The sequence below is a fragment of the Bombina bombina genome, chromosome 4 (genome assembly GCF_027579735.1).
Source record: "Bombina bombina isolate aBomBom1 chromosome 4, aBomBom1.pri, whole genome shotgun sequence".
Lineage (NCBI taxonomy): Eukaryota > Metazoa > Chordata > Amphibia > Anura > Bombinatoridae > Bombina > Bombina bombina.
Window position 1 is genome coordinate 717,724,286 of NC_069502.1, and position 25,346 is coordinate 717,749,631.

The following is a 25,346-nucleotide window of genomic DNA, read 5'->3' on the forward strand; positions in this document are numbered from 1 at the left end:
TTCTATAAGTATTCTGATGTTAGGAGCTAAGAGAAAATGCAACCACTATTGTTGCAGAAGATGTGGCAAATTACAACCATTATGATATGTATAGTTAAAGAACGATATAGTAACCTGGAAGATAGTATTACAAAGATCAACCCAAAATATAAACAGTCAATATATAGTTATCCACGTAGTAATTGAGAAATACAATAACTTGTCCAGTATAGGTATAGCAATAAAATATAACAATATTTGCAAGTAGAGGTATTTTAGACCCAGGAGTATTATGGAAAGCCCCGAATCAACATGATTAGTAGTAATAGCCTGTTATGACAGCTAAATTTATAGCATGGGGGAGGTTCTTGGGTGAGCTAGTTTGGAATTCTATGTATATCTGGGTGTAGAGTCTATGGGATAGCTTCCTAGGGGGGTTACTTATAGATAAATATACCAATGTATACTGTAGGTTGTCTGGGAGAGATGTTTAGTCAGGTGTAGGGCCAATAATGTGTATAGAAATGAAGTAGTGTGGGGAATATGTAGGAGGAAATGTTAGCTGAATGATGGTCCCCCTGGGACAATATTTCAACTAGGATTGAGCTATAATAGTGGAAGTCTGAGGGGTGTAAATGTGGTTGTGGCTGAGTTACATATTCTATAAGTATTCTGATGTTAGGAGCTAAGAGAAAATGCAACCACTATTGTTGCAGAAGATGTGGCAAATTACAACCATTATGATATGTATAGTTAAAGAACGATATAGTAACCTGGAAGATAGTATTACAAAGATCAACCCAAAATATAAACAGTCAATATATAGTTATCCACGTAGTAATTGAGAAATACAATAACTTGTCCAGTATAGGTATAGCAATAAAATATAACAATATTTGCAAGTAGAGGTATTTTAGACCCAGGAGTATTATGGAAAGCCCCGAATCAACATGATTAGTAGTAATAGCCTGTTATGACAGCTAAATTTATAGCATGGGGGAGGTTCTTGGGTGAGCTAGTTTACTGCGTACCGATGAGAGTGCCTGACTTAACATGCCGAACAAATAAGGTAAAAGCATGCAGCTCTGGTACAGAATAATCATTACCTCTGTTTAAGAACCTGTTGCTACCTACCAATAATGTAAAGTTACATAGCATCCCTACTTATTGAGATTGTCACATGCAGGAAACCTTTCATATCAGAGTTACAGGCATACTAATTCTCAAACACAAGTACATGTAGTAGCCTGCATTGTATAAGTAATTAAGCTCAACTCTTATATGTGGTCTTAGCCTAAGAAGGGTTATTTATAATACTTTGGTCATTCAAACTGTCAGAGTGGGCAGCTAGTGAGCATGTATAATTGAAAGGGAAAACATTTAGAGTTTTGCAGCCAAAGGGGTGCGTTAGCTACGCGTGCTTTTTTCTGGCCGCACCTTTTAAATACCGCTGGTATTTAGAGTTCACAGAAGGGCTGCGTTAGGCTCCAAAAAAGGAGCGTATAGCATATTTACCGCAACTGCAACTCTCGATACCAGTGGTGCTTACGGACGCGGCCAGCTTCAAAAACGTGCTCGTGCACGATTCCCCCATAGGAAACAATGGGGCAGTTTGAACTGAAAAAAAACCTAACACCTGCAAATAAGCAGCGTTCAGCTCCTAACGCAGCCCCATTGTTTACTATGGGGAAACACTTCCTATGTCTGCACCTAACACCCTAACATGTACCCCGAGTCTAAACACCCCTAACCTTACACTTATTAACCCCTATTCTGCCGCCGCCGCCGCTATCGCTGACCCCTGCATTTTATTATTAACCCCTAATCTGCCGCTCCTTACACCGCCGCAACCTACGTTATCCCTATGTACCCCTAATCTGCTGCCCCTAACACCGCCGACCCCTATATTATATTTATTAACCCCTAATCTGCCCCCCACAACGTCGCCACCAGCTACCTACAATAATTAACCCCTAATCTGCCGACCGCATCTCACCGCTACTATAATAAAGTTATTAACCCCTAATCCGCCTCACTCCCGCCTCAATTACCCTATAAGAAATAGTATTAACCCCTAATCTGCCCTCCCTAACATCGCCGACACCTAACTTCAATTATTAACCCCTAATCTCGCCGCTACTCTAATAAATGGATTAACCCCTAAAGCTAAGTCTAACCCTAACACTAACACCCCCCTAAATTAAATATAATTTAAATATAACGAAATAAATTAACTCTTATTAAATAAATTATTCCTATTTAAAGATAAATACTTACCTGTAAAATAAACCCTAATATAGCTACAATATAACGAATAATTATATTGTAGCTATTTTAGGATTAATATTTATTTTACAGGCAACTTTGTATTTATTTTAACCAGGTACAATAGCTATTAAATAGTTAAGAACTATTTAATAGCTAAAAGAGTTAAAATAATTACAAATTACCTGTAAAATAAATCCTAACCTAAATTACAATTAAACCTAACACTAGGAACCTTCATTCTTCAGTTGGACGTCAGAAGAAGAGGATGGATCCGCGTCGGAGGTCTTCAAGATGGAGCCGTTCGGGATCGGATGAAGATAGAAGATGCCGCTTGGATCAAGATGGTTGCCGGTCCAGATCTCCTCTTCTTCCCGGATAGGATGAAGACTTTGGAGCCTCTTCTGGACCTCTTCAGCCGCCGCTTGATAGAAGACTTCAGCCGGATTATGGATCGCCAGCCCCCGCTTGGGCTTGGATGAAGACTTCGGAGGACGGATCGGTGAACCTGGCATGGTGAAGATAAGGTAGGAAGATCTTCAGGGGCTTAGTGTTAGGTTTATTTAAGGGGGGTTTGGGTTTGATTAGGGGTATGTGGGTGGTGGGTTGTAATGTTGGGGGGGGTATTGTATGTTTTTTTTTACAGGCAAAAGAGCTGAATTATTTGGGGCATGCCCCGCAAATGGCACTTTTCAGGGCTGGTAAGGTAAAAGAGCTTTGAACTTTTTTAATTTAGAATAGGGTAGGGCATTTTTTTATTTTGGGGGTCTTTGTTATTTTATTAGGGGGCTTAGAGTAGGTGTAATTAGTTTAAAATTGTTGTAATATTTTTCTAATGTTTGTAAATATTTTTTTATTTTTTGTAACTTAGTTCTTTTTTATTTTTTGTACTTTAGTTAGTTTATTTAATTGTAGTTATTTGTAGGTATTGTATTTAATTAATTTATTGATAGTGTAGTGTTAGGTTTAATTGTAACTTAGGTTAGGATTTATTTTACAGGTAATTTTGTAATTATTTTAACTAGGTAGCTATTAAATAGTAAATAACTATTTAATAGCTATTGTACCTGGTTAAAATAAATACAAAGTTGCCTGTAAAATAAATAGTAATCCTAAACTAGCTACAATATAATTATAATTTATATTGTAGCTATATTAGGGTTTATTTTACAGGTAAGTATTTATCTTTAAATAGGAATAATTTATTTAATAAGAGTTAATTTATTTAGTTAGATTTAAATTATATATATATATATAGGGGGTGTTAGTGTTAGGGTTAGACTTAGCTTTAGGGGTTAATACATTTATTATAGTAGCGGTGTGGTCCGGTCGGCAGATTAGGGGTTAATAATTGTAGGTAGGTGGAGGCGACGTTGGGTGCGGCAGATTAGGGGTTAATAAGTATAATATAGGGGTCGGCTGTGTTAGGGGCAGCAGATTAGGGGCACATAGGTATAATGTAGGTTGCGGCGGTGTACGGAGCGGCAGATTAGGGGTTAAAAAAAATATGCAGGTGTTAGCGATAGTGGGGGTGGCAGATTAGGGGTTAATAAATATTATGTAGGTTTCGGCGGTATTGGGGCAGCAGATTAGGGGTACATAGGGATAACGTAGGTGGCGGCGGTTTGCGGTCGGCAGATTAGGGGTTAAAAAATTTTAATAGAGTGGCGGCGATGTGGGGGGGCCTCGGTTTAGGGGTGCATAGGTAGTTTATGGTTGTTAGTGTACTTTAGAGCACAGTAGTTAAGAGCTTTATGAACCGGCGTTAGCCCAGAAAGCTCTTAACTACTGACTTTTTTCTGCGGCTGGAGTTTTGTCGTTAGATTTCTAACGCTCACTTCAGCCACGACTCTAAATACCGGCGTTAGAAAGATCCCATTGAAAAGATAGGATACGCAATTGGCGTAGGGGGATCTGCGGTATGGAAAAGTCGCGGCTGCAAAGTGAGCGTTAGACCCTTTCCTGACTGACTCTAAATACCGGCGGTAGCCCAAAAGCAGCGTTAGGAGTCTCTAACGCTGGTTTTGACGGCTAACGCCAAACTCTAAATCTAGGCCACAGTCTAATGTCTCTTTGAATAGGCTTCTCCTCTGTTGTGTTATGGGAAATATGTCGGAAACTAAATATAAGCTGACACCCAGCAGTTAAATAATAGCTCCGCATAGCTGTATATGTTAATGAGTGGATATAAAACAAAAGTCTAAACAGCCGAACTAACATAGAAGAATAGTGCTATTCTTTCTTTAATGTATCCCTATGAGGTAACCGCTTATGCTAATGCTTAGGGGGAATTAAATGGAATATCCACTACAAAATTGCTAGTAAGTACATTGAGTCGTTTGTGTGTATCCACAGAGGGGCATTATGAGTGTTATAAGCAGTCGTACCAATTTAACTTATATATAACAATGTGTAGCTAAGACAGCCTCATTAACATATTACAATAATAGTCCTTCACTGTATATTTGTCTTCCTCTACACCACTCTATATCCTGTAATAGGGGAACGACATAAAAAGGTCTCCATCTCAATTAGCTCATATCAAGCTAGCTATATATTAAGTATAACAAATTTTTGTCTGACAGAATAAGCCATTAATTAAGAACTTGTGAGTGAAATAACAAAGTCATCCAACTGTGTAAAACTAGGTTTTTTAGATCAAACCAGCTAGAGCTACTACAAAAACTATTTGCATCTGCAAACAATAATAAAGTCTCAGTCTTAGATCTGCTTTTAAGGGATGGGGTGTTGTAGAGTATTTTACCCAATGCCTAGCCTGTAGCAGAACATAGTGAGTGTGGCTCCAAGAATTCTCACCTCTAAGGCAAGTAATTGTTTCCATCGTCCTGGGACTATGGAGGGTCTCATGTAGTATGCGACTGTCAGGAGGCCTAGGTGACACTGCACCGGCATTAAACAAACCTCAGATGGCAGCAGGCCTGGCATACGGGTGTTCCGTAGTGAGTAAAGGGTAGGTTGGCCTTTGGGAATGGAAGGTGGAGAAAAGCTCCGTGAAGTGTCTATCTGAACTGACAATGCTCCCTTGATAGAGCAAGAAGCTGCATGTAAAGAATCCAGGAGGTCAGTTGCTTTTTCTTCCATAGGGCACTACATACTCTGAGCTTGGGTCGTTATCGGGAAAGTCTGAGAAAGCTCTCCAAATAAGTGGGTGGTAATCTCAGGAGTCACAGCGTGTTTAGCGATTCCCCGACAGAAGTTGTCTCTCAAGTCACGCAGCTCATCTGGTGGTGCAACAGTGCAGATATCAGGGCCACAGTAGGCGTTAGATGCTGCAGGGGGATCCGCATCTTGGCCATTCATCTCCGCTTGCAAAGTAGCGACAAGCTCCTGGAAAAGCTGCTTGAGGTCACGATAATTAGAATCCAATGAGAGAAGTGTGCTGTGCTCCCAGTGTGCTATAGAATCTAACAGAGTAGGGCTCTCTAATTCAAAAGTTGTCATTGTGAGATCCATGATACTGCGTGAAGATAACACTGTCTGGCACTGTTTCTCTGTAGATAGACCGGAGGACACTAGTATGCTCTCAATGACACTCCTCGCAAATTCCACGTGTCTTACAGCATGGCCGCTCAGTGCACCGCTGATGTGTTTGCTGCGGGTAGTGGAAAAATGTCCCGATTTATCCCTTCAGGTCCTTTCTGTCTCTTTGAATCTCTCAATATGGGTCTATGGGTCTTCAGCCATGATTTAGGGTAGTCTTGGGCACAACTGTACGGTCTGATTATGTGATGAAGATGAAGTTTGAGCAGAGCTCTCTGAGTGTGCGACCGTTCAGATGCCCGGCTTGCTCCGACCCCCTTCTACCACTTTTTTAACTATGGAACTTGTTCACAATTAAAATAAGATTTCCAAAATATTGTTTTTTTTCATGACTACAATTGCTTAAAAGTTATAAAAAAACTTAAATTAACCCCTTAATGACCACAGCACTTTTCCATTTTCTGTCCGTTTGGGACCAAGGCTATTTTTACATTTTTGCTGTGTTTGTGTTTAGCTGTAATTTTCCTCTTGCTCATTTACTGTACCCACACATATTATATACCGTTTTTCTCGCCATTAAATGGACTTTCCAAAGACACCATTATTTTCATCATATCTTATAATTTACTATAAAAAAAATATATAAAATATGAGAAAAAAATGGAAAAAAAAACACTTTTTCTAACTTTGACCCCCAAAATCTGCTACACATCTACAACCACCAAAAAACACCCATGCTAAATATTTTCTAAATTTTGTCCTGAGTTTAGAAATACCCAATGTTTACATGATCTTTGCTTTTTTTGCAAGTTATAGGGCCATAAATACAAGTAGCACTTTGCTATTTCCAAACCATTTTATTCAAGATTAGCGCTAGTTACATTGGGACACTGATATCTTTCAGGAATCCCTGAATATCCCTTGACATGTATATATTTTTTTTTTAGAAGACATCCCAAAGTATTGATCTAGGCCAATTTTGGTATATTTCATGCCACCATTTCACCGCCAAATGCGATCAAATACAAAAAATCGTTCACTTTTTCACAAACTTTCGGTTTCTCACTGAAATTATTTACAAACAGCTTGTTCAATTATGGCATAAATGGTTGTAAATTTTTCTCTGGGATCCCCTTTGTTCAGAAATAGCAGACATATATGGCTTTGGCATTGCTTTTTGGTAATTAGAAGGCCGCTAAATGCCGCTGCGCACCACACGTGTATTATGCCCAGCAGTGCAGGGGTTAATTAGGGAGCTTGTAGGGAGCTTGTAGGGTTAATTTTAGCTTTTGTGTAGTGTAGCAGACAACCCAAAGTATTGATCTAGGCCCATTTTGGTATATTGCATGCCACCATTTTACCGCCAAATGCGATCAAATAAAAAAAAAAGTTGAATTTTTCACAATTTTAGGTTTCTCACTGAAATGATTTACAAACAGCTTGTGCAATTATGGCACAAATGGTTGTAAATGCTTCTCTGGGATCCCCTTTGTTCAGAAATAGCAGACATATATGACTTTGGCGTTGTATTATGGCTAGCAGTGAAGGGGTTAATTAGGTAGTTTGTAGGGAGCTTGCAGGGTTAATTTTAGCTTTAGTGTAGAGATCAGCCTCCCACCTGACACATCAGACCCCCTGATCCCTCCCAAACAGCTCCCTTCCCTCCCCCACCCCACAATTGTCCCCGCCATCTTAAGTACTGGCAGAAAGTCTGCCAGTACTAAAATAAAAGTTTTTTTTATTTTTATTTTTTTTAAGCATATTTACATATGCTGTGGTGTAGCATCCCCCCTTAGCCCCCAACATCCCTGATCCCCCCCAAAACAGCTCTCTAATCCTCCCCATCTGCCTTATTGGGGGCCATCTTGGGTACTGGCAGCTGTCTGCCAGTACCCATTTTGCAAAATAAAAAGTTTTTTTTTGTTTTTATTTTTATTTTCTGTAGTGTAGCTTCCCCCTTCCCCACAGACCAACCCCCACCACCTGCCTGATCTTTTTTTTTGTCCAACTTTTTTTCCCCTTTTCTGTCCATTTTACTATTACTTTTTCTGTAGTGCAGCGGTTCCCACCCGCTCCCTCCCGTGCACGCGCCCGCCCCCACCCTGCCGTGCACGCGCGCGCCCGTGCGCGCCCCCCGGCATCCCCGCCCCTGATCCCGCCCCCCTCAGCATCATCCAGGGCCATCGATGGCCGCCACCCGCCTCCCACCCACCAACGAACCTAGCCGTTAATGTCCGGTGCAGAGAGGGCCACAGAGTGGCTCTCTCTGCATCGGATGGCTAAAAATGGTTATTGCAGGATGCCTCGATATCGAGGCATCACTGCAATAACCGGAAAGCAGCTGGAAGCGAGCAGGATCGCTTCTAGCTGCTTTCCACACCGAGGACGTGCAGGGTACGTCCTCAGGCGTTAACTGCCTTTTTTTTGAGGACGTACCCTGCACGTCCTCGGTCGTTAAGGGGTTAATGGGAAATTGTTCTCTACTGGGGAATATTACATTGTTTACAAACTGATCATTTACCTTTATTTTGTCATTTAAAATAAATGATTATGCCTGTTTAAACAACCAATACAAAAAAATATTACTGCAGTATTCTTTGTAGAAAAAAAAATGTTAGAGAGGCAGCACATAAATCAACCAGTGGCAGAAATAGCTGGTTTTGCTCATTAAACCCTCAGCCATAATTAACAATTCATCTTAATTTGCTAGCTATTGGCGCGCGCACACACACACACACACACACACACACACACACACACATATATATATATATATATATATATATATATATATATCTTTGACTATGAGACATTTAGAAAACAAAACTAGATAAAGTGAATAATTAATTACTCTACAGTAAAAGACAGAGAGAAATATATCTCTAACAGTGAATTGCCTTTAGACTTTGCTAAAAATGGAAACATGATAAAACCTGTGGGTGTTAAAGGGACATGAAACCCAAAAATTTTCTTTCATGATTTATGTAGAACATACAATTTTAACCCCTTAACCCCAGGGCTATTTTTACATTTCTGCAGTGTTTGTGTTTAGCTGTAATTTTCCTCTTACTCATTTACTGTACCCACCCATATTATATACAGTTTTTCTCGACATTAAATGGACTTTCTAAAGATACCCTTATTTTTATCATATCTTATAATTTACTATAAATACATTATAAAATATGATGAAAAAATTGAAAAAAAACACACTTTTTCTAACTTTGATCCCCAAAATGTGTTACACATCTACAACCACCAAAAAACACCCATGCTAAATAGTTTCTAAATTTTGTCCTGAGTTTAGAAATACTCAATGTTTACATGTTCTTTGCTTTTTTTTTGCAAGTTATAGGGCAATAAGTACAAGTAGCACTTTGCTATTTCCAAACCATTTTTTTCCCCAAAATTAGCGATAGTTACATTGTAACACTGATATCTGTCAGGAATATCTGAATAACCCTTCACATGTATATTTTTTTTTAGTAGACAACCCAAAGTATTGATCTAGGCCCATTTTGGTATATTTTATGCCACCATTTTACCACCAAATGCGATCAAATAAAAACAATCGGTTACTTTTTTACTAACTTTTTCACAAACTTTAGGTTTGTCACTGAAATTATTTACAGACAGCTTGTGCAATTATGGCACAATTGGTTGTAAATGCTTCTCTGAGATCCCCTTTGTTCAGAAATAGCAGACATATATGGCTTTGGCGTTGCTGTTTGGTAATTAGAAGGCCGCTAAATGTCGCTGCACACCACACTTGTATTATGGCCAGCATTAAAGGGGTTAATTAGGGAGCTTGTAGGGTTAATTTTAGCTTTAGTGTAGTAAACAACCCAAAGTATTGATCTAGGCCCATTTTGGTATATTTCATGCCACCCTTTCACCGCCAAATGCTATAAAATAAAAACAAATGTTAACTTTTTCACTAACTTTAGGTTTCTTACTGAAATTATTTACAACCAGCTTGTGCAATTATGGCACAAATGGTTGTAAATGCTTCTCTGAGATCCCCTTTGTTCAGAAATAGCAGACATATAGGGCTTTGGCGTTGCTGTTTGGTAATTAGAAGGCCGCTAAATGCCGCTGCGCACCACACTTGTATTATGTCCAGCAGTTAAGGGATTAATTAGGTACCTTGTAGGGTTAATTTTAGCTTTAGTGTAGAGATCAGGCTCCCATCTGACACATCCCACCCCTGATCCCTCCCTAACCCCCCTCAAACAGCTCCCTTTCCTCCCCCACATCACAATTATGACCGCCATCTTAAGTACTGGCAGAAAGTCTGCCAGTACTAAAATAAAAAGCTTTTTTTTTTATGTTTTAATGTTGATTCTGCCTTGTTGGATCCCCCCTTAGCCTCCAACCCCCATGATCCCCCCATACAGCTCTCTAACCCTCCCCTTCTACCTATTTGCTGCCATCTTGGGTACTGGCAGTTGTCTGCCAGTACCCAATTTGCCCCAAAAATGTTTTTGTTTTTAATTTTATATGTAAAATATGTAAAATATAATGTTTTCTGTAGTGTAGCTGCCTCCCCTCAATACCCTACCCACCCTCCCCCTCCCAGATCCCTTGCCCATGTATTTTTCCCCCTCCCTCCTCCTCATACATTTACGATATAGCAGTGCAAATATGGCGCACGCGCCGCAATCACGACTGAAAGCTATCACATTGGAGTGACAGGAAGAGGAAGTATCGATGGGCCGCCCACCTGCCACCCTGCTGCTGCTCCCACCCACCAGCGATCTGCACCAACGATGTCAGATGCTGAGAGGGCCACAAAGTAGACCTCTCAGCATTGGTGGGTTAAAAAGGGTATTGCAGTACCCTGAAAGCGTCTGGAAGCGATCCCCATCGCTTCCAGCACTTCAAACCCCAGAGGACGTGCCAGGCACGTCCTTGGTCCTTAACTGTATTTTTTTGTAGGACATGCCTGGCACGTCCTTGGTCGTTAAGGGGCTTAACAACTTTCCACTTTACTTCTATTATCAAATTTGCATCATTCTCTTGATATCATTTGTTGAAGGAGCAGCAATGCACTACTGGTTTCTAACTAAACACATGGGTGAACCAATGACAATCAGTATATATATGCAGCCACCAATCAGCAGCTAGCACCTAGGTTATTTGCTGCTCCTTAGCTTACCTAGATACACCTTTTAGGAAAGGATAACAAGAGAAGGAAGCAAATTAAATAATAGAAGTAAATTAGAAAGTTTAAAATTGTATGTTCTGTCTGAATCATAAATGTTGAATTATGACTTTACTGTCTCTTTAACATATCTAAAACAGCTCCAAAAACTGATCACAAGACATGAGTCTGTGATTGGCCGATGGACAAATGGCAGAAAATACATAATTCTGTCTAACATTTATTTTGTGTTTAATGTCCCTTTAAAATGTACACATTTTTATATAGGAGGCAAATATGCTGGATGGTAGTAGGGTTATAACAGGAAACATTTCAGTGTAATAGGTCAGATCTTGACAGTTGAGACATTTACTAAAGGTAAATGAAAACTACAATAGTGCCCTCTTGTGGCATCTAGAAGAAACGTTATATATTTGTGCTATTTTGGATATGAATTGCAGAAATAACATCCTCATAATCATCAATCACAATTGTTTTGTTTCTAAAATATTGTATTTTTTCCTGCCAAAGGGATATTAAATGGACAGTAAACACCCTGTAATTACAAGACATTTCTGTTGTGTTGCTATAGAATAACAAATTAGTCAAATTTTAATGTTTTAAAACAGATTCACATCCTTTTTACTGCAATTAGTTTTCAGTTGCCAAACTCAATCCACCATTTGCCTTGTTTGGAGGAATCAATCTGGACTTTAATCTACAGGCAACAAGGCTAGCCACAGTTATAAAGTTAGTATAAAGTACATTGCTTTCCATATTTTATCAGTTAAAGCCAATTAGGGACGTAAATTAGCTTTGAGAAGTCATTAGGGACGTAAATTAGCTTTGAGAAATCAGCAGGTGCATTTCCAGTTCTGAGAATTAGAAATTGATCAATTTCAGAGCTAAATTACATGAAAATGGGGCAAAATAAATAATGAAAATATATTATATATAAAGTTGTTTTATTATTTATAACAGTTATTCTAAAAAATGTTTATTGTCCCTTAATTGAATGACTATTAGTTAAAGTGGCAAGTAAATTATATGCTATATCACTGAAAAAGCTGATTAGAAAATATCACATGAACAACTGTAAACCCCCCCCCCCCTAAAAAATAAAAATAAAACTGTATTTCAAAATTTCCCCAGTTCCCATGTCCTATTGTAGGGAGACTTTAAGCATCAAATCCAGATACTAGTCCTTGGACTTTCAAGAGAGTGTGCATCTGGCATGTGCAGGTACAGTCACTTTATTTTCCAAACTCTGTATCCCCCTCCCCCATACTAAAAACTGAGTTGGAGTCCATAGTCATATTCTCCATCATTGGCATAAACCAGAACAAGTGAAGTTACTGCACTGGGGCGAGGTAACCTCACAGACAACCAGAATTTTCCTACTGCTAACCAAGTATAGGTTATGAGCCTAGACCCAAGAGAAAGAGGGCTTAGTTTTAAAAGCTTATATTTGAGCACCCACACCACTTGTAGGGAGTCTTCCTTTTCAAACGAGGGGCAGTTTGCTCCTTTAAGATAAAAAGTTAAAATGGCCATCACCTACATCTTCAAGGAGCCTCAATCTTGCATTTTGCAGGAGGGACAAACACCTCTATTTTAAATGCATTTTCACAGGTTCCTCTAGCACAAATGGTGGGGGATATAGGGGCTCCTGCATATTCTTGGGGTATGAAAAACCTCATGTAAAAGAGGGAATTACCCTCATATAAATGAGGAATCACACCTCTCTCTGTTAGGTGATCACAATGTAAACTGTCCAGATGTTTACAAGGGCAATGTGGCACTTTTATTCTATTCTATCTATATAACACAGAGGGGTATGAGACTCCAGTTTCTGTGATCCCCTGTATACTAGGCACCTGACAAAATCATAGACATAGGGAGCAACATCAGGCAGGTGGGGTATCACCTATATTGCCCCCCACTCCCACAATATATTCTGGTGACAAACTTGAGACCTCTTATTTTAGAGCAGCACAATTGCTCTTTCAAATGAGTGGTCCTATTGTCTAAACAGCTTCTAGATCATTGTAATAACAACGATAAATACCTCTCAGCATTGGTTCTATTGATATATTTAAATAGTGAGACGTTAATTATTATACCCTAAGTTTTAAATAGGTCCCACGATTTAAATAAGTGGTTTAATGTCCTTGTAGCTATCAAGTGATCATCCCAATAACTGCTAGCCTTATTTTGTTTTGTGTTATTGATGATAGTTCTCATAGGACCATGTTTCTCTGCACTAAAAAAATATATAGAAATTAAAATGAATGGGTACAATATTTAGTACTATTTTATGGGGGGTTTTTCAGTTTGCTATGAGCTTGTTTAGGGGAAATACAATGCATATGTTGCCACAATGGGTTAAAGTGAAAGTAAATACTAGCATTTTACAAACGCTAGAATTGACTATTGAAACAAATAAAGGGCACTTTCATTCATGAAGTATAAGATACTTCATATAGAAAGCTCCTTTATTTGATTCAATTGATCGCCGTTTTTAGCTACTACAGCAGCCCACGGCTAAAAAATTTTTGGCTAAGAGGTGACGTTTTTACCTCTTAGCCACTAACCATGCGGTAAATCCGGCTTGGCGCCCATGGAAACTGGATTTACCGCACGGCTATTGACTAAGAGGTGAAAACGTCACCTCTTAGCCAGAAATTTTTTTAGCCGTGCTCTGCTATAGGAGCTAAGAGCGGCGATCAATTGAATTAAATAAAGGAGCTTTCTACATGAAGTATCTTATACTTCATGAATGAAAAGTGCCCTTTATTTGTTTCAATAGTAAATCCTAGCGTTTGTAAAACACTAGGATTTACTTTCCCTTTAAGCCAAACCTTTGAGTAATTTTAAAATGTATCTAATATTTGTATTTCTAGATATTTTATACCTACTTATTTTCTACATAAAGTGCAAAATATATTAAAATTATGAATTGTTCAACATAGGGGTTTATTACAATCAATTTGGTGGGTTTATGCCCTGAATAGAGCACTTTTTGTTTCAACGTAATCACAATAGTGCATTTTTGGGGGTTTTCCAAGAGCCACAATCATGTTTTCAGCTCACAAATAAAAGCCCTATTTTTAACATAGGGCTGAAAAGTTCTTGGCAATTACAATCGATTTCCCTGATATATTTCAACAGGTTCTCAAGAACATTTTACATTTATTGGATCTGACACCTAAAGGAACTTGATAAAGTCCTAAATGGCCCTTTTGTCATTTTCACAAATATTCCAAGACCATTTGAAATCAATCTATTATGTTGCACATGTTCAAGATACTCTGAAATGGTCACAGGCAACATTTTAGAAGTGTATTTGCATCATAGGTTTGTAACAAGCAAAAATTGATAATCTAAATTTAATCAGACAGCAACAATCAAGTTTATGTAACATGCGTTTATTTGTATTACAAAAATTCCTTTCATAGAAAGGAGAGATGATGAAATAATAAAAACAGTTATGAAACAGTTTATGTAAATTATAATTATACTAAAGCTACAAATAATTGACTACATGCATAGTTATAGAAAGAAAAAAAAATCCATTACATTTCTCTTTAAATATAAATGCTGTTTTTACTCTTATTGAACAATAAAGTTTTGTTTTAGAGATGTTCACAGCTTTGATCAAATAACATGCATTCAATGAAATATTGTTTTTTTTTGTTAGAGAAATAATAAAAAGTTAAATGCTTTATGTTTCAGCCTATGCTGTTTTTACTAGCAATGCCTTAGGCTCACAAAAAAAAAGTTAACAGGGTATTTCAAAAGCTATCATGAACCACAGTTACAACCATTTTGCAAAATCTGGATACTAGCTAAGAAATCTGAGGCACTGACATCATATTACATACGTACAGAGGCCTAGATTACAAGTACAAATTAGAGTTAAGATTGCTTGATCAATAGCTCTTCTATTTTAATGCTAGTAGACAGTTATTTTTACCACAGAGATAATATCAGCATGTTGAATGGCGCTGTGCGCTAAATCCCTCACATAATAGACTGCTACAGGGATGAGCAATACAATTGTCAGATATCACTTGATAGCTAAGCTGATACTGCAGTGGATTTCTCTACTACTTCAAAACTTAAAAGGTTCTACATTTTACAACAGTATTTTGGATTCTGTTTGAGTGCAATATTTAAAGGGATAGTCTAGTCAAAAAAACAAAAAACTTTCATGATTCAGACTTTCTAATTTACTCCTATTATCAAGTTGTCTTTGTTCTCTTTATTTGAATGTAAGCTTTGGAGCCGGCCCATTTTTGATTCAGCACCTGGGTAGCGCTTGCTGATTTGTTGCTACATTTAAACACCAATCAGCGAGCACTACCCAGGTGCTGAACCAAAAATGGGCATTACATTCCTGCTTTTTCAAATAAAGATACAATGAGAACAAAGAAAAACTGATAATAGGAGTAAATTAGAAAGTTGCTAAAAATTGCCTGCTTTATCCGAATCATGAAAGTTTAATTTTGACTAGACTATTATTTTAACTCACCAGTACGAATGCAATGAAAAGTATATGGCATACTAAAAATGCTTAAAAAGTATTTAACCGTATACTTGTAATATCAAATTGTGTGTTATTTTTTGTGCAAGGTTGTGTAAAAGATAACACTGTGTAAAGATAGCTTAAAGGGACAGTTTACTCAAAATTTTTCTCCCCTTTAATTTGTTTAAAATGATCCACTTAACCTGCTGGAGTGTATTACATTGTTTACAAGTAGTTCCTTTACCCCTATATTGGCATTTGAAATAGCTGATTTAGCCTGTGGTATCCCCACCTATTCTGAAAGTTTGTGGCCGCAGGTCCAAGCTATAGATAAGATTTGTAAACACAGCCAGCAGAAGAAATTACACTCCCAGTGGGATATAGCAGAGATAAGGTAATACAATGTTGACTTTCCATTGTTCTCTCTAAGTACTGGTGATTGTTTTATGGACAGATATAAGATAAAGAAGCAGGTATATGTGCACAATGTGATACAGTAATGCGATCTGATTATACCTACAAGCTCAACCCATTTTATTAGGTTGTGGCTTCAAAACAAAAAATCAGAGCTTCAATATACACAAATAAGCCTTAAAAAGCTAATTTTCATACATTTTTTATTTTGCAGTTGGTAAAAAAGCAATTGTAAACACATTAAGGGAAAAACTATTTTTCAGTATACTGTCCCTTTAATGTTCTGTATATATATATATATATATATATATATATATATACACGCACACACACACATATATATATATATATATATATATATATATATATATCAATCAGTATATATACACATACACACACATACCCTTCACTTGGAACAATGAAATGTACTTCATGTATATCATTTTGTTGTATGCATTTTAAAACAAAAAAAACTTTCTTCTCTACTCTCCTTTTTCTCAGCGTCTTTGAAGAAAAAAATGAAATGTTCCATATAATTTCAGCTACATAACATTTGAATTTGAATGTGGTGAAAAAAAAACTGTTTTCTAGACTATTTTCAGCAGATATATTATTGTTTATACAAGTTATGTTAAAATAATTTTAAATAACATTTTTATATAATTTGTCCAATATGTTTTTGGGTTCAGATACATAAGTGTGCAATCAATTTTTATTATTGCATTATATATTTTCAACAGTTTAAAAAAATAAAAAAAATATATAGATATAACCACATTTATTTTAGGAATGTGAAAACGTATATCCAAAACCATATAAGCAGAAAGTAATATGCAGGAATCTCCTGAAATTCTCCTGAGGTCATATTTTTAAATTCGTCTGTTTGGGACATGCAAATCCTAATTACATATAATAATGTTTTTTTTTTTTTTTTTTAAATCTACTATTATGAATAAATCAATGGTAAAATGTTTACATAATCTGGATTAAATGAAAGTGTAATAACATGATAAATGTTGATACATACTTTACATTACACAGAATAATGCATACAAAAATAAAATAGTGTATTTCAGGGTTGTCTAACTGTTCCTATTAAAGGGCCACGTAAAAAAAAACAAAACATTGTTTTTACACAAACAAAGGCAACAGAAAAATACAGTGCAACCTTTGAATGTTTTTTTTTTTTTTTTTTTTAGCTGCATGAAGGAGGAACCTGTGAGAAAGTTTATGTGCAGCCATGTCTGTGTGTACTGGGAAAAGGTATAATAGAGAGGAATTACAGACATTACTGTGTTTTACCACCATTATATGCAAATAAAAAACTCTAGGTAAGATGTACAACCCAGTGAAGTTGCTGGTCTCTAGTGCTAAAATTACATACGGTAATCTAATTAATGAAACCATGTTGTTTTCCAATATAGGACTAGATTACGAGTTGTGAATAATTGGATTAGCCAGTTTTAGACAAGCAAATACAATTATAAATAGGTTTTATATGACATTATATTATTGTATATTTGTATACAAGACAGTACTACTTACTGATTTATATCTATGGATACATTTGCAAAGATTTAATACGTTTTAACAATAAAGAAGTATCCACTATTAAAAAAAAAAACCTTAAATGATTAAAATGCTATTGCCGGGGGTTAATAATTTAGATATTATTAAATACATTTCCTTTAATCTAGAAAGTAAATGTGTTATTTTAGATGTAGACTTGTGTATTCAATTATTCCATTGATTTCTCACTGTTTTACTACAGTTTTATTTTCCCTATTTTACTGAAACATTGTTCTACTAAATCTTTTTGTTAAAATTTTCTGTAAAAACAAGATAACATATTTTACACATAAAAGCTATGGTAAAACATTCCTTACATTTTCTTTGCTATATCATATCACAATTTTCTACTTCAACTAACACCAACCAATAGAGGACATTAAAGGGACATGGAACACACATTTTTATCTTTCAACTCAGATAAATCATACAATTTAAAAAAAAAAAAGTTTCCAATCACTTCTAATATCAAATTTGCTTCATTCTCATACTATTCTTTGTTGAAAGGATACCTAGATAGGTAGCGTGCATATGTCTGGACCACTAGATTACAGGAAATAGTGCATCTAGTGCTCTTGATAATGTATAACATTGTTACAAAACTCCTGTCATTTTGGGCTAGACTTTAAAATGAAGGTAAATTTTCATGAATGAGTGTCCGGTTTTTAAAAATACTATTAAAAACACAGGGGCACTTTCATTCATGAAAGTTTACATTGCTGTGGTTTTGTTAAAATACTTACCTTTGTCTTCTTCCAAGCCGGACCAGCGATACCTCGCCTGCTTCTTCCTGCTGTACTTACACAGCAATAACGAAACCGGCTTCCTCCAATCAATGCGTGGCCTCAGGAAATGTTTGCTCGGGAGGGAAGTCATGATTGGAGGAAGCTGTATTCGTCATTGCTGACGTAAGTACAGAGCAGCTGCGGGCGTGGGATCGCTGGTCCGGCTGGGAAGAAAAAGGTATTTTAACAAAACTGCTGTAATGTAAACTTTCATGAATGAAAGTGCCCCTGTTTTTAATAGTATTTTTAAAAAACGGGCACTCATTCATAAAAATTTACCTTCCCTTTAAGCAGTTTCTCTTGTTTTTGCCCCTAAAATGTACACACAATCTAATCCTCGTATTTATTTACCAAAAAATCTTGTAAATTGACAGTGAAATCATACTTGGTGCATCGTGTTCGACTAGGTGCTCGGTGGGCCCAAAAAAGGGTTAAATTAGTTTTAATCAAATATTCAATAGTTTGACTGGTATAATCAACTGGTAACTAACTGCTTTATCATTTTTTTTGCACCAAATGCATTCTTAAAATTCTCCATCTACACGCAAGAAGGTTCTCCATAAATACTGTGGAGAACAGCACTAGAAATCATTTCTCTTTGAGCTTGTGTTGTGTGCACATCATGGAATCCTTTTTGATTTTGTCTGGTGTTTCTATTCGCAACAAGTGCCAAGGGTATTCCTTCCATGGTGTGGTATGGATGCCTTGACGGATCATGAAATTAAACAACGTTTCAGGATCAATAGAAAGACCATGCTCTAATAGCTAATGGCCTCAAACCACATACAAAGAGGACAAGAGCAATAACTGGGTTGCTGAAATTATTGTCTGTGCTTCACTTGCTTGCAACTGGCTTATTTCAGGCAGTTTCCAGTGTGGTAGTTGGCATGAGCCAGCCCTCATTTTCCAGGTATTTGAGTGTGGTTTTGAAGGCGTCAATCCTTAAATATCTAAATATACATACATACATACACACACATGTACCCTGTACTATGGAGGAATGGCACACAATAAAAACTTTATAATGTGGCTGGCTGCTCGTGGTTCCATCGATTGCACCCATATTGCTGTTAGACCACCTGCTCTAATGGAAGAACATAGGAATCATAAACATGTATGTTTATGTATTTCTGATAATAGTAAAAGAAACACATTTTTAATGGTAAATAAGGCACAAATACTAAATTGATTGAAGGAATTTATCTTTACTTCAACTGAGCTTTTTTTTTTTTTTTTTTAATTAAATTTGGGTGCAGAGCTACACTTTGATAAAGGCTAGCTGGGGCAAACAAATAGAAGAATGATGAGGTGCATTGAGAGTGAGCTTGATAAATCTAGCCCATAGTACAGCAACCACATTCACACTCCTGTACTTACCTTTTCAACAAAGGATAACAAGAAAATGAAGACAATTTGATAATAGAAGTAAATTGGAAAGTTGTTTAAAATTGTATGTTCTCTCTGAATCATGAAAGAAAAATTGTGGATTTTATGTCCTTTTAACATTCTAATCCATCAAAATCTGTGTCACAATTTGATTTCAACTTGTACATACAAAACAAATGTACTAAAAACCATGGTTAGCTTAAAGCAGCCAATAACCTTTGAGTCTTTGTATTTTTCTACAAAGTTATAAAAAGCAAAAAAAAAAAAAAAATGTAAAATAAAATGGATGAGACTTTTTTTTCTCTGTACAATCAATTTTATCCAAAAGTAAAATCATACTTACATTAATTGCCTCATAACAATACATTAATACTTAAAATATTTATATACAAAGTGGTATGGCTTAATAATCATACCTCAGTTCTCAAGGCACTTGTAAAGTGTGATCAGTAAATATCATATTTATTGCATATGTATTAAAGAAATTAAGACCAATGAAATATTTTAAAAATATATCTGCACGCAAACCTTAATACCTGTGTTGGGCATTGTTTATGCCACCTTGGTAATGAAATACTATTTGACATTTATATAAAAAAAAATAGGAAAAAGGGTAATTTTTCTTTTTTTGAAATGTTCACATTGTATTATTCGTTTTATGTACATTTACATGGTAAAATGTAGTCGTTACGTTCCAAATGAACATTGGAATAATACTTTGATATAAAATCAGAACAATGTTCTGCCAGTGAACGTTTAAGTCCCATGCCACAGTCAGTCACGGTATCTTTGAACAAGAATTCAGCTTCCTGAAGTTCCTCATTTTCATGCAACAAAGCCAATGTGTTTGTGACCGGCTATGGTGGAGTTATATGTTCATGAGGTATATTGACCTTGTTTTTAAAGATTAAGAGCAGTCACTTGCTACTGACATCTTGAATGCAGAAGCCACTGATGACAGTAAAACCTGCCTACTAGATCATCTCATTTAAATGATTTCAGACACTTTTTTTCCCTACAGAATAAACTCCAGTAGTTGGTCCTCTCCGAGAAGGTCCAGAGATAGGCAGTTCATGGACCTCTTTCCATATAAGGCAGATTTCATCTTGCAGTCTGCGGTTGTGTACGTACACCCGTAATCTATTATTTTATCCTCTACCGCACACCCAAATGTATAGCTTTGTGACGTATCAGAGGTAAGAGTGGTGGGAAACAGCGGATGATTCAGCTGATAAATGCGCACATCGTCTAAGCTTTGACTGTAACGATCAGTGGAATTTCTTGGTTTTGAAACTTTGACCTGTAAAAATTACAGATGATGATTAAATACTTGTAATTTACATTGTGAAAAGTAATTATAATCGAGGATTTAAAAGCACCTGGAAGCAGGAGCGGACTGATCAGCCAGGCAAATAGGACCTAGACCAAGGCATGTAGGGGAGCTCCATGGCTCCTGGTGTGCTGCTTAAGAAGTGGCTGACAGCTGCCCCATCAGTAACTAAACAGTTAATTGTGGATTTAGTGGGGGCCCTTGCCCCAGAGTAGGGGGCCTTGTGTCTGGATGTGGGGTTTGTTGCTCAGGGGGGCCTTGAGTAGGGGGGCCCTGTTGGGTGTCGCTTTGAAGGCCATGGAGTGTGGGGTCTGGCCCTGGAGGTTGTTGGCCCTGTCTCTAGTCCTTGACGTTTGGGGCCTGGTGGGGAAAGGACAGGGAGGCTACTATGTTCATTTGCATACATTTGGGTCAGTGTGAGAAAGTGGGGGTCCTTCCCTAATTTTTGCCCAGGGCCCTGATTGGTCTCAGTCCGCACCTGCCTGGAAGTGAATATTAGGGACTAGAATACCCTTCACGCAATGAGCATAGTATGTTAAAATAAGGCATTAATTATTTGTTTTATTATATTTGGAAATAGACACATTTTCAAGTAGAAAAAATACAACTGTAACACTAAAGATGTCAGGCAGCTGCTTCTTAACGACATTGTCAGACTTTAAAGAACAGTAAACACCTTGCGATGTTAATATAAAATGTTTAGCAGGAAAGCAACTTTGCAAAACATTTTCATTGTTAATTGTGCCTCTTTTTTGTGTTATTTAGCTCTTAAAATTGTAAATTTTCTAATTCTCAGAATCTGATATGGAAACTGCAGTCTTCTCATGGTTAACCCTGCCACATACATATCTGTACCTAACTGGCTTTAAAGTGAATGTCAAGTTACTAATAGTGCCCGACGATATTGGATAGACTTTTAAAAATTAACAGGGGTTTAATTCATGAAATCTTTTATATAAATATATTTTGCAGAATTTGTACCTATTTACCACTGCGACGATAAGCGCTGCTCTCCCGATCGCCATTTTGTCAAATTGATTGACAGATGACGATTCGTAAAAGAACCAATCCTTGTTTACAAGGATTAATTATTTTACAAATCGTCATCTGTCAATCAATTTGGCAATATGGCGGGCGGGAGAGCCAAATTGACCACTTAAAGGGACATGAAACCCACATTTTTTCTTTTATGATTTAGATAAAGTATACAATTATAAACAATTTTGTGATTTACTTCTATTATCAATTTTGCTTTATTCTCTTGGTATCCTTTCTTGAAGGAGCAGCAATGCACTACTGGGAAATAGCTGAACACATTGTTAAGCCAATCACAAGAGGCATATATGTACAGCCACCTATCAGCAGCTAGCTCCCAGCTCCTGAGCCTATCTAGATATGCTTTTCAACAAAAGATACAAAGATTACCAAATTAGATAAAAAAAGTCAAAATTGAAAGTTGTTTAAAACGTATACTCTCCTTTCTCTGTATAAAAGGTTTGTAAGTAACACAAGAAACTATTGCGGGTACACAACTAAATCTTCCAAACAAAGGGGTAAAATTATTTTAAAAAAAGAAATAAAAACAAGGTTTGATTATTTTATTTAAAGAACTGGATGTGACAGTTCTTTAAAAAACAGTTAAAATATCTATAAATAATAAGCAAGTACCTGGTCAAGAGAATCCACGCTCTGTCCTCTCATCTTCACATTCGCATTTGTAGAGCCGAAAACCAACTGTTCAAGATCTACAAATAAACAAGCTATTTAGAGCAGATTAAGGTTACAGTTTGCTACACTAAATAGTAAGGCTACCTTAACTGTATAAATACACATGTACTACCTTACTAAAAAAACACATTTGCTACTAATGACACAGTTTAAGGACATAATGCTATCAATGAATTTAAAAAACCCCAGATGTGGCAGTTCTGTTTCTGAAGAATTACAGAAGTCCTTGATTTGACTATAGATGGGAACATATAATAAGCACTGTATATGACAATATCAGAATACTGCATTAACTGTAGTACCCTTCTTTTGTCTATTTCTTAATATTTCCCTTTAGAAAATATAAAATATGGTACTGCTTTTTTTTTTTTTTTTTTAATCTAGTACCTTAACCCCTTGAGTGCTAACGACGGCTCTGAACCATCGCTAGCACTCTCCCACCTTGAGGGAGATCTGGGGGCTCCCACCCGCTCCTACCCCGGCGATCGTTCCCTTTAGAAAATATAAAATATGGTACTGCTTTTTTTTTTTTTTTTTTTAAATCTAGTACCTTAACCCCTTGAGTGCTAACGACGGCTCTGAGACGTCATAAAGTTTCCCACTCTGGTGCTAACGACGGCTCAGAACCATCGCTAGCACTCTCCCACCTTGAGGGAGATCTGGGGGCTCCCACCCGCTCCTACCCCGGCGATCGTGCCTGTAGAGTGACAGGCATCGTCGGGGCTTCCCATTTTGCATTGTGACGTCACACGCAATAACGTGATGACGTCACCGCGCAACTTTATTTATACATAACAATGTTAAGTATAGGAGCAGGGGGCATGCTGCTTAGAAGCCTGTATCTCAGGCATCTAAGCAGCTACAGACCCCCAAGACCCACCATTGGAAAGGTAGTCGCCTAACATTTCCAACAGTGTGAGTCTTGGGGGTCTGAATTTTTTTTTAAAAAAATGTAAAAAAAAAAATGTTTAAAAAATAGAAAAAACATAAAAAAATCTTAGCACCCAGGTGGAAACGTGCTTAGCACTCAAAGGGTTATTAAAGGGCCATAAAATTGATAAAATAATATCATGTATATGAAAGAACATTATTTAAACACTTCTTTGCATAAGAAAAAGGTTAATTTAAAGATGGTTACTTCATTTAGAAACTAACAGAAAGTGCATGTTTGAGCAACACTGGTCTGTGTGATAGAATGCCATTAGCTGATAAGCAAAAACCCACAGATGCATTGGTGGACATTGCCATGACCCATAAAAACATATTTTTATTTTCTCCTGTCCCTGTTTGAGTCCAACAAATAAAAAAAGGCTTTAGTGTCCTTTTTACCATGACATCTTAATAAGTATCAGTGATCCTTTGGCAAACTCCACACCATTATTATTATATTGTTATTCATCATAATTATTATGTAATTATTTAGTTTGATGTTGGAAGGATATTGAAAGACCACTTAGTCACGGATAAAATGAGAGAAGTCTTACCTTGCCAACCGTGGTTTGTAAAACCAGGGGAATCGACACACTCTTCTTTGATTTCCTCATCAGATGAGTTCGTTCCTAAAGGGTCACAAGCTGGTATGACTTCCTCTGGTTCATCTACAGCAAGCTCCACTATGAATGGAAAGAAAAAAAAAACCTCTGATATTGCAGTGTTGTTTAAAAATGTAAAGAATCTTGGATGTTTCGGACCTTCTAATATTTCTAAATGAACTAAAATTGTTAAAGGGATATGAAACCCAAAATTTATTATTTCATGATTCAGATAGAGTATGCAATTTTAAGCAACTTTTTAATTTATTCCTATTATTAATTTTTCTTCGTTCTCTTGGTATCTTTATTTGAAAAGCAGGAATGTAGCAACCAATCAGCAAGCACTACCCAGGGTAAGGAGCCAAAAATGGGCCAGCTCCCAAGTTTTACATTCCTGCTTTTTCAAATACAGATACCAAGAGAACAAAGAAAAATGAATTATAGGAGTAAATTAGAAAGTTGATTAAAATTGCCTGCTCTGTCTGAATCATAAAAGAAAAAAAATGTGGGTTTCATATCCCTTTAATTAATACATCTGTTTTTTTTTATTAATAAATGGCAAATAGATATGACCGCCATACAATAGATTACGCTAATAGATGAAGCAATGTAACAACATTTTTGACAAAAAAAAAATAAGATAAACTGCCATCAGTAAATCTGAATGTATTAATCGTCTATAGTTACATGTTTTCTTTACTATCTGAATGTTGGTATTAAAATGTGGTTGTTAAATAAAGCCAGATTGTTTTAGATGTTCCAATCTGAACCATGTCTATATTTTCAGTAACACATTGTCCAGTCTCTGAAACAAAAGTTTTACCTGTAGGGTAATTGACAAAGCAAAATTCCTGCTCTACTCTAACACAATGGATGTATTTTGACAACTACCCCTCCTCAGCAGAGGTGGACGGTTATACCCCAGCCTTGGAGACCAGTGTTTAATCTGCGTTCACAATGTCAGCATGTTTCAAATGGTGGCATCTAAACCAATGGATAAATGAGTAACACTAATATAGTGCTAGGAGATATCAAACTCGCTATTTTAAAAGTCAACATTTCAATGATGATATTCAAATAGGATGAGAATGAATTCACTTTACAAGTAACTAATTTTTGCTATGAGAACAACACTTTTGCAAGGACATAAAGGTAACCTACCATCATCTTGTGAGTCCCCTTCTGT

General features: G+C 36.7%; 1 protein-coding gene across 1 annotated transcript in view; it reads right to left on the minus strand.

Moving 5' to 3' along the window:
* Positions 1-16,425: 16,425 nt before the first annotated feature.
* Positions 16,426-25,346, minus strand: part of FRMD1 (FERM domain containing 1) — a 108,294-nt gene continuing 99,373 nt past the window's right edge. The window contains exons 11-14 of the mRNA XM_053710919.1: positions 25,322-25,346; positions 24,113-24,241; positions 22,569-22,645; positions 16,426-20,870 (exon numbers count right to left, since the gene is read on the minus strand). The exon at positions 25,322-25,346 is cut by the window's right edge and continues 305 nt beyond it. Coding sequence (XP_053566894.1) covers positions 20,586-20,870; positions 22,569-22,645; positions 24,113-24,241; positions 25,322-25,346 — 516 coding nt within the window. The 3' untranslated portion in view covers positions 16,426-20,585. The remainder of the gene's footprint in view (positions 20,871-22,568; positions 22,646-24,112; positions 24,242-25,321) is intronic.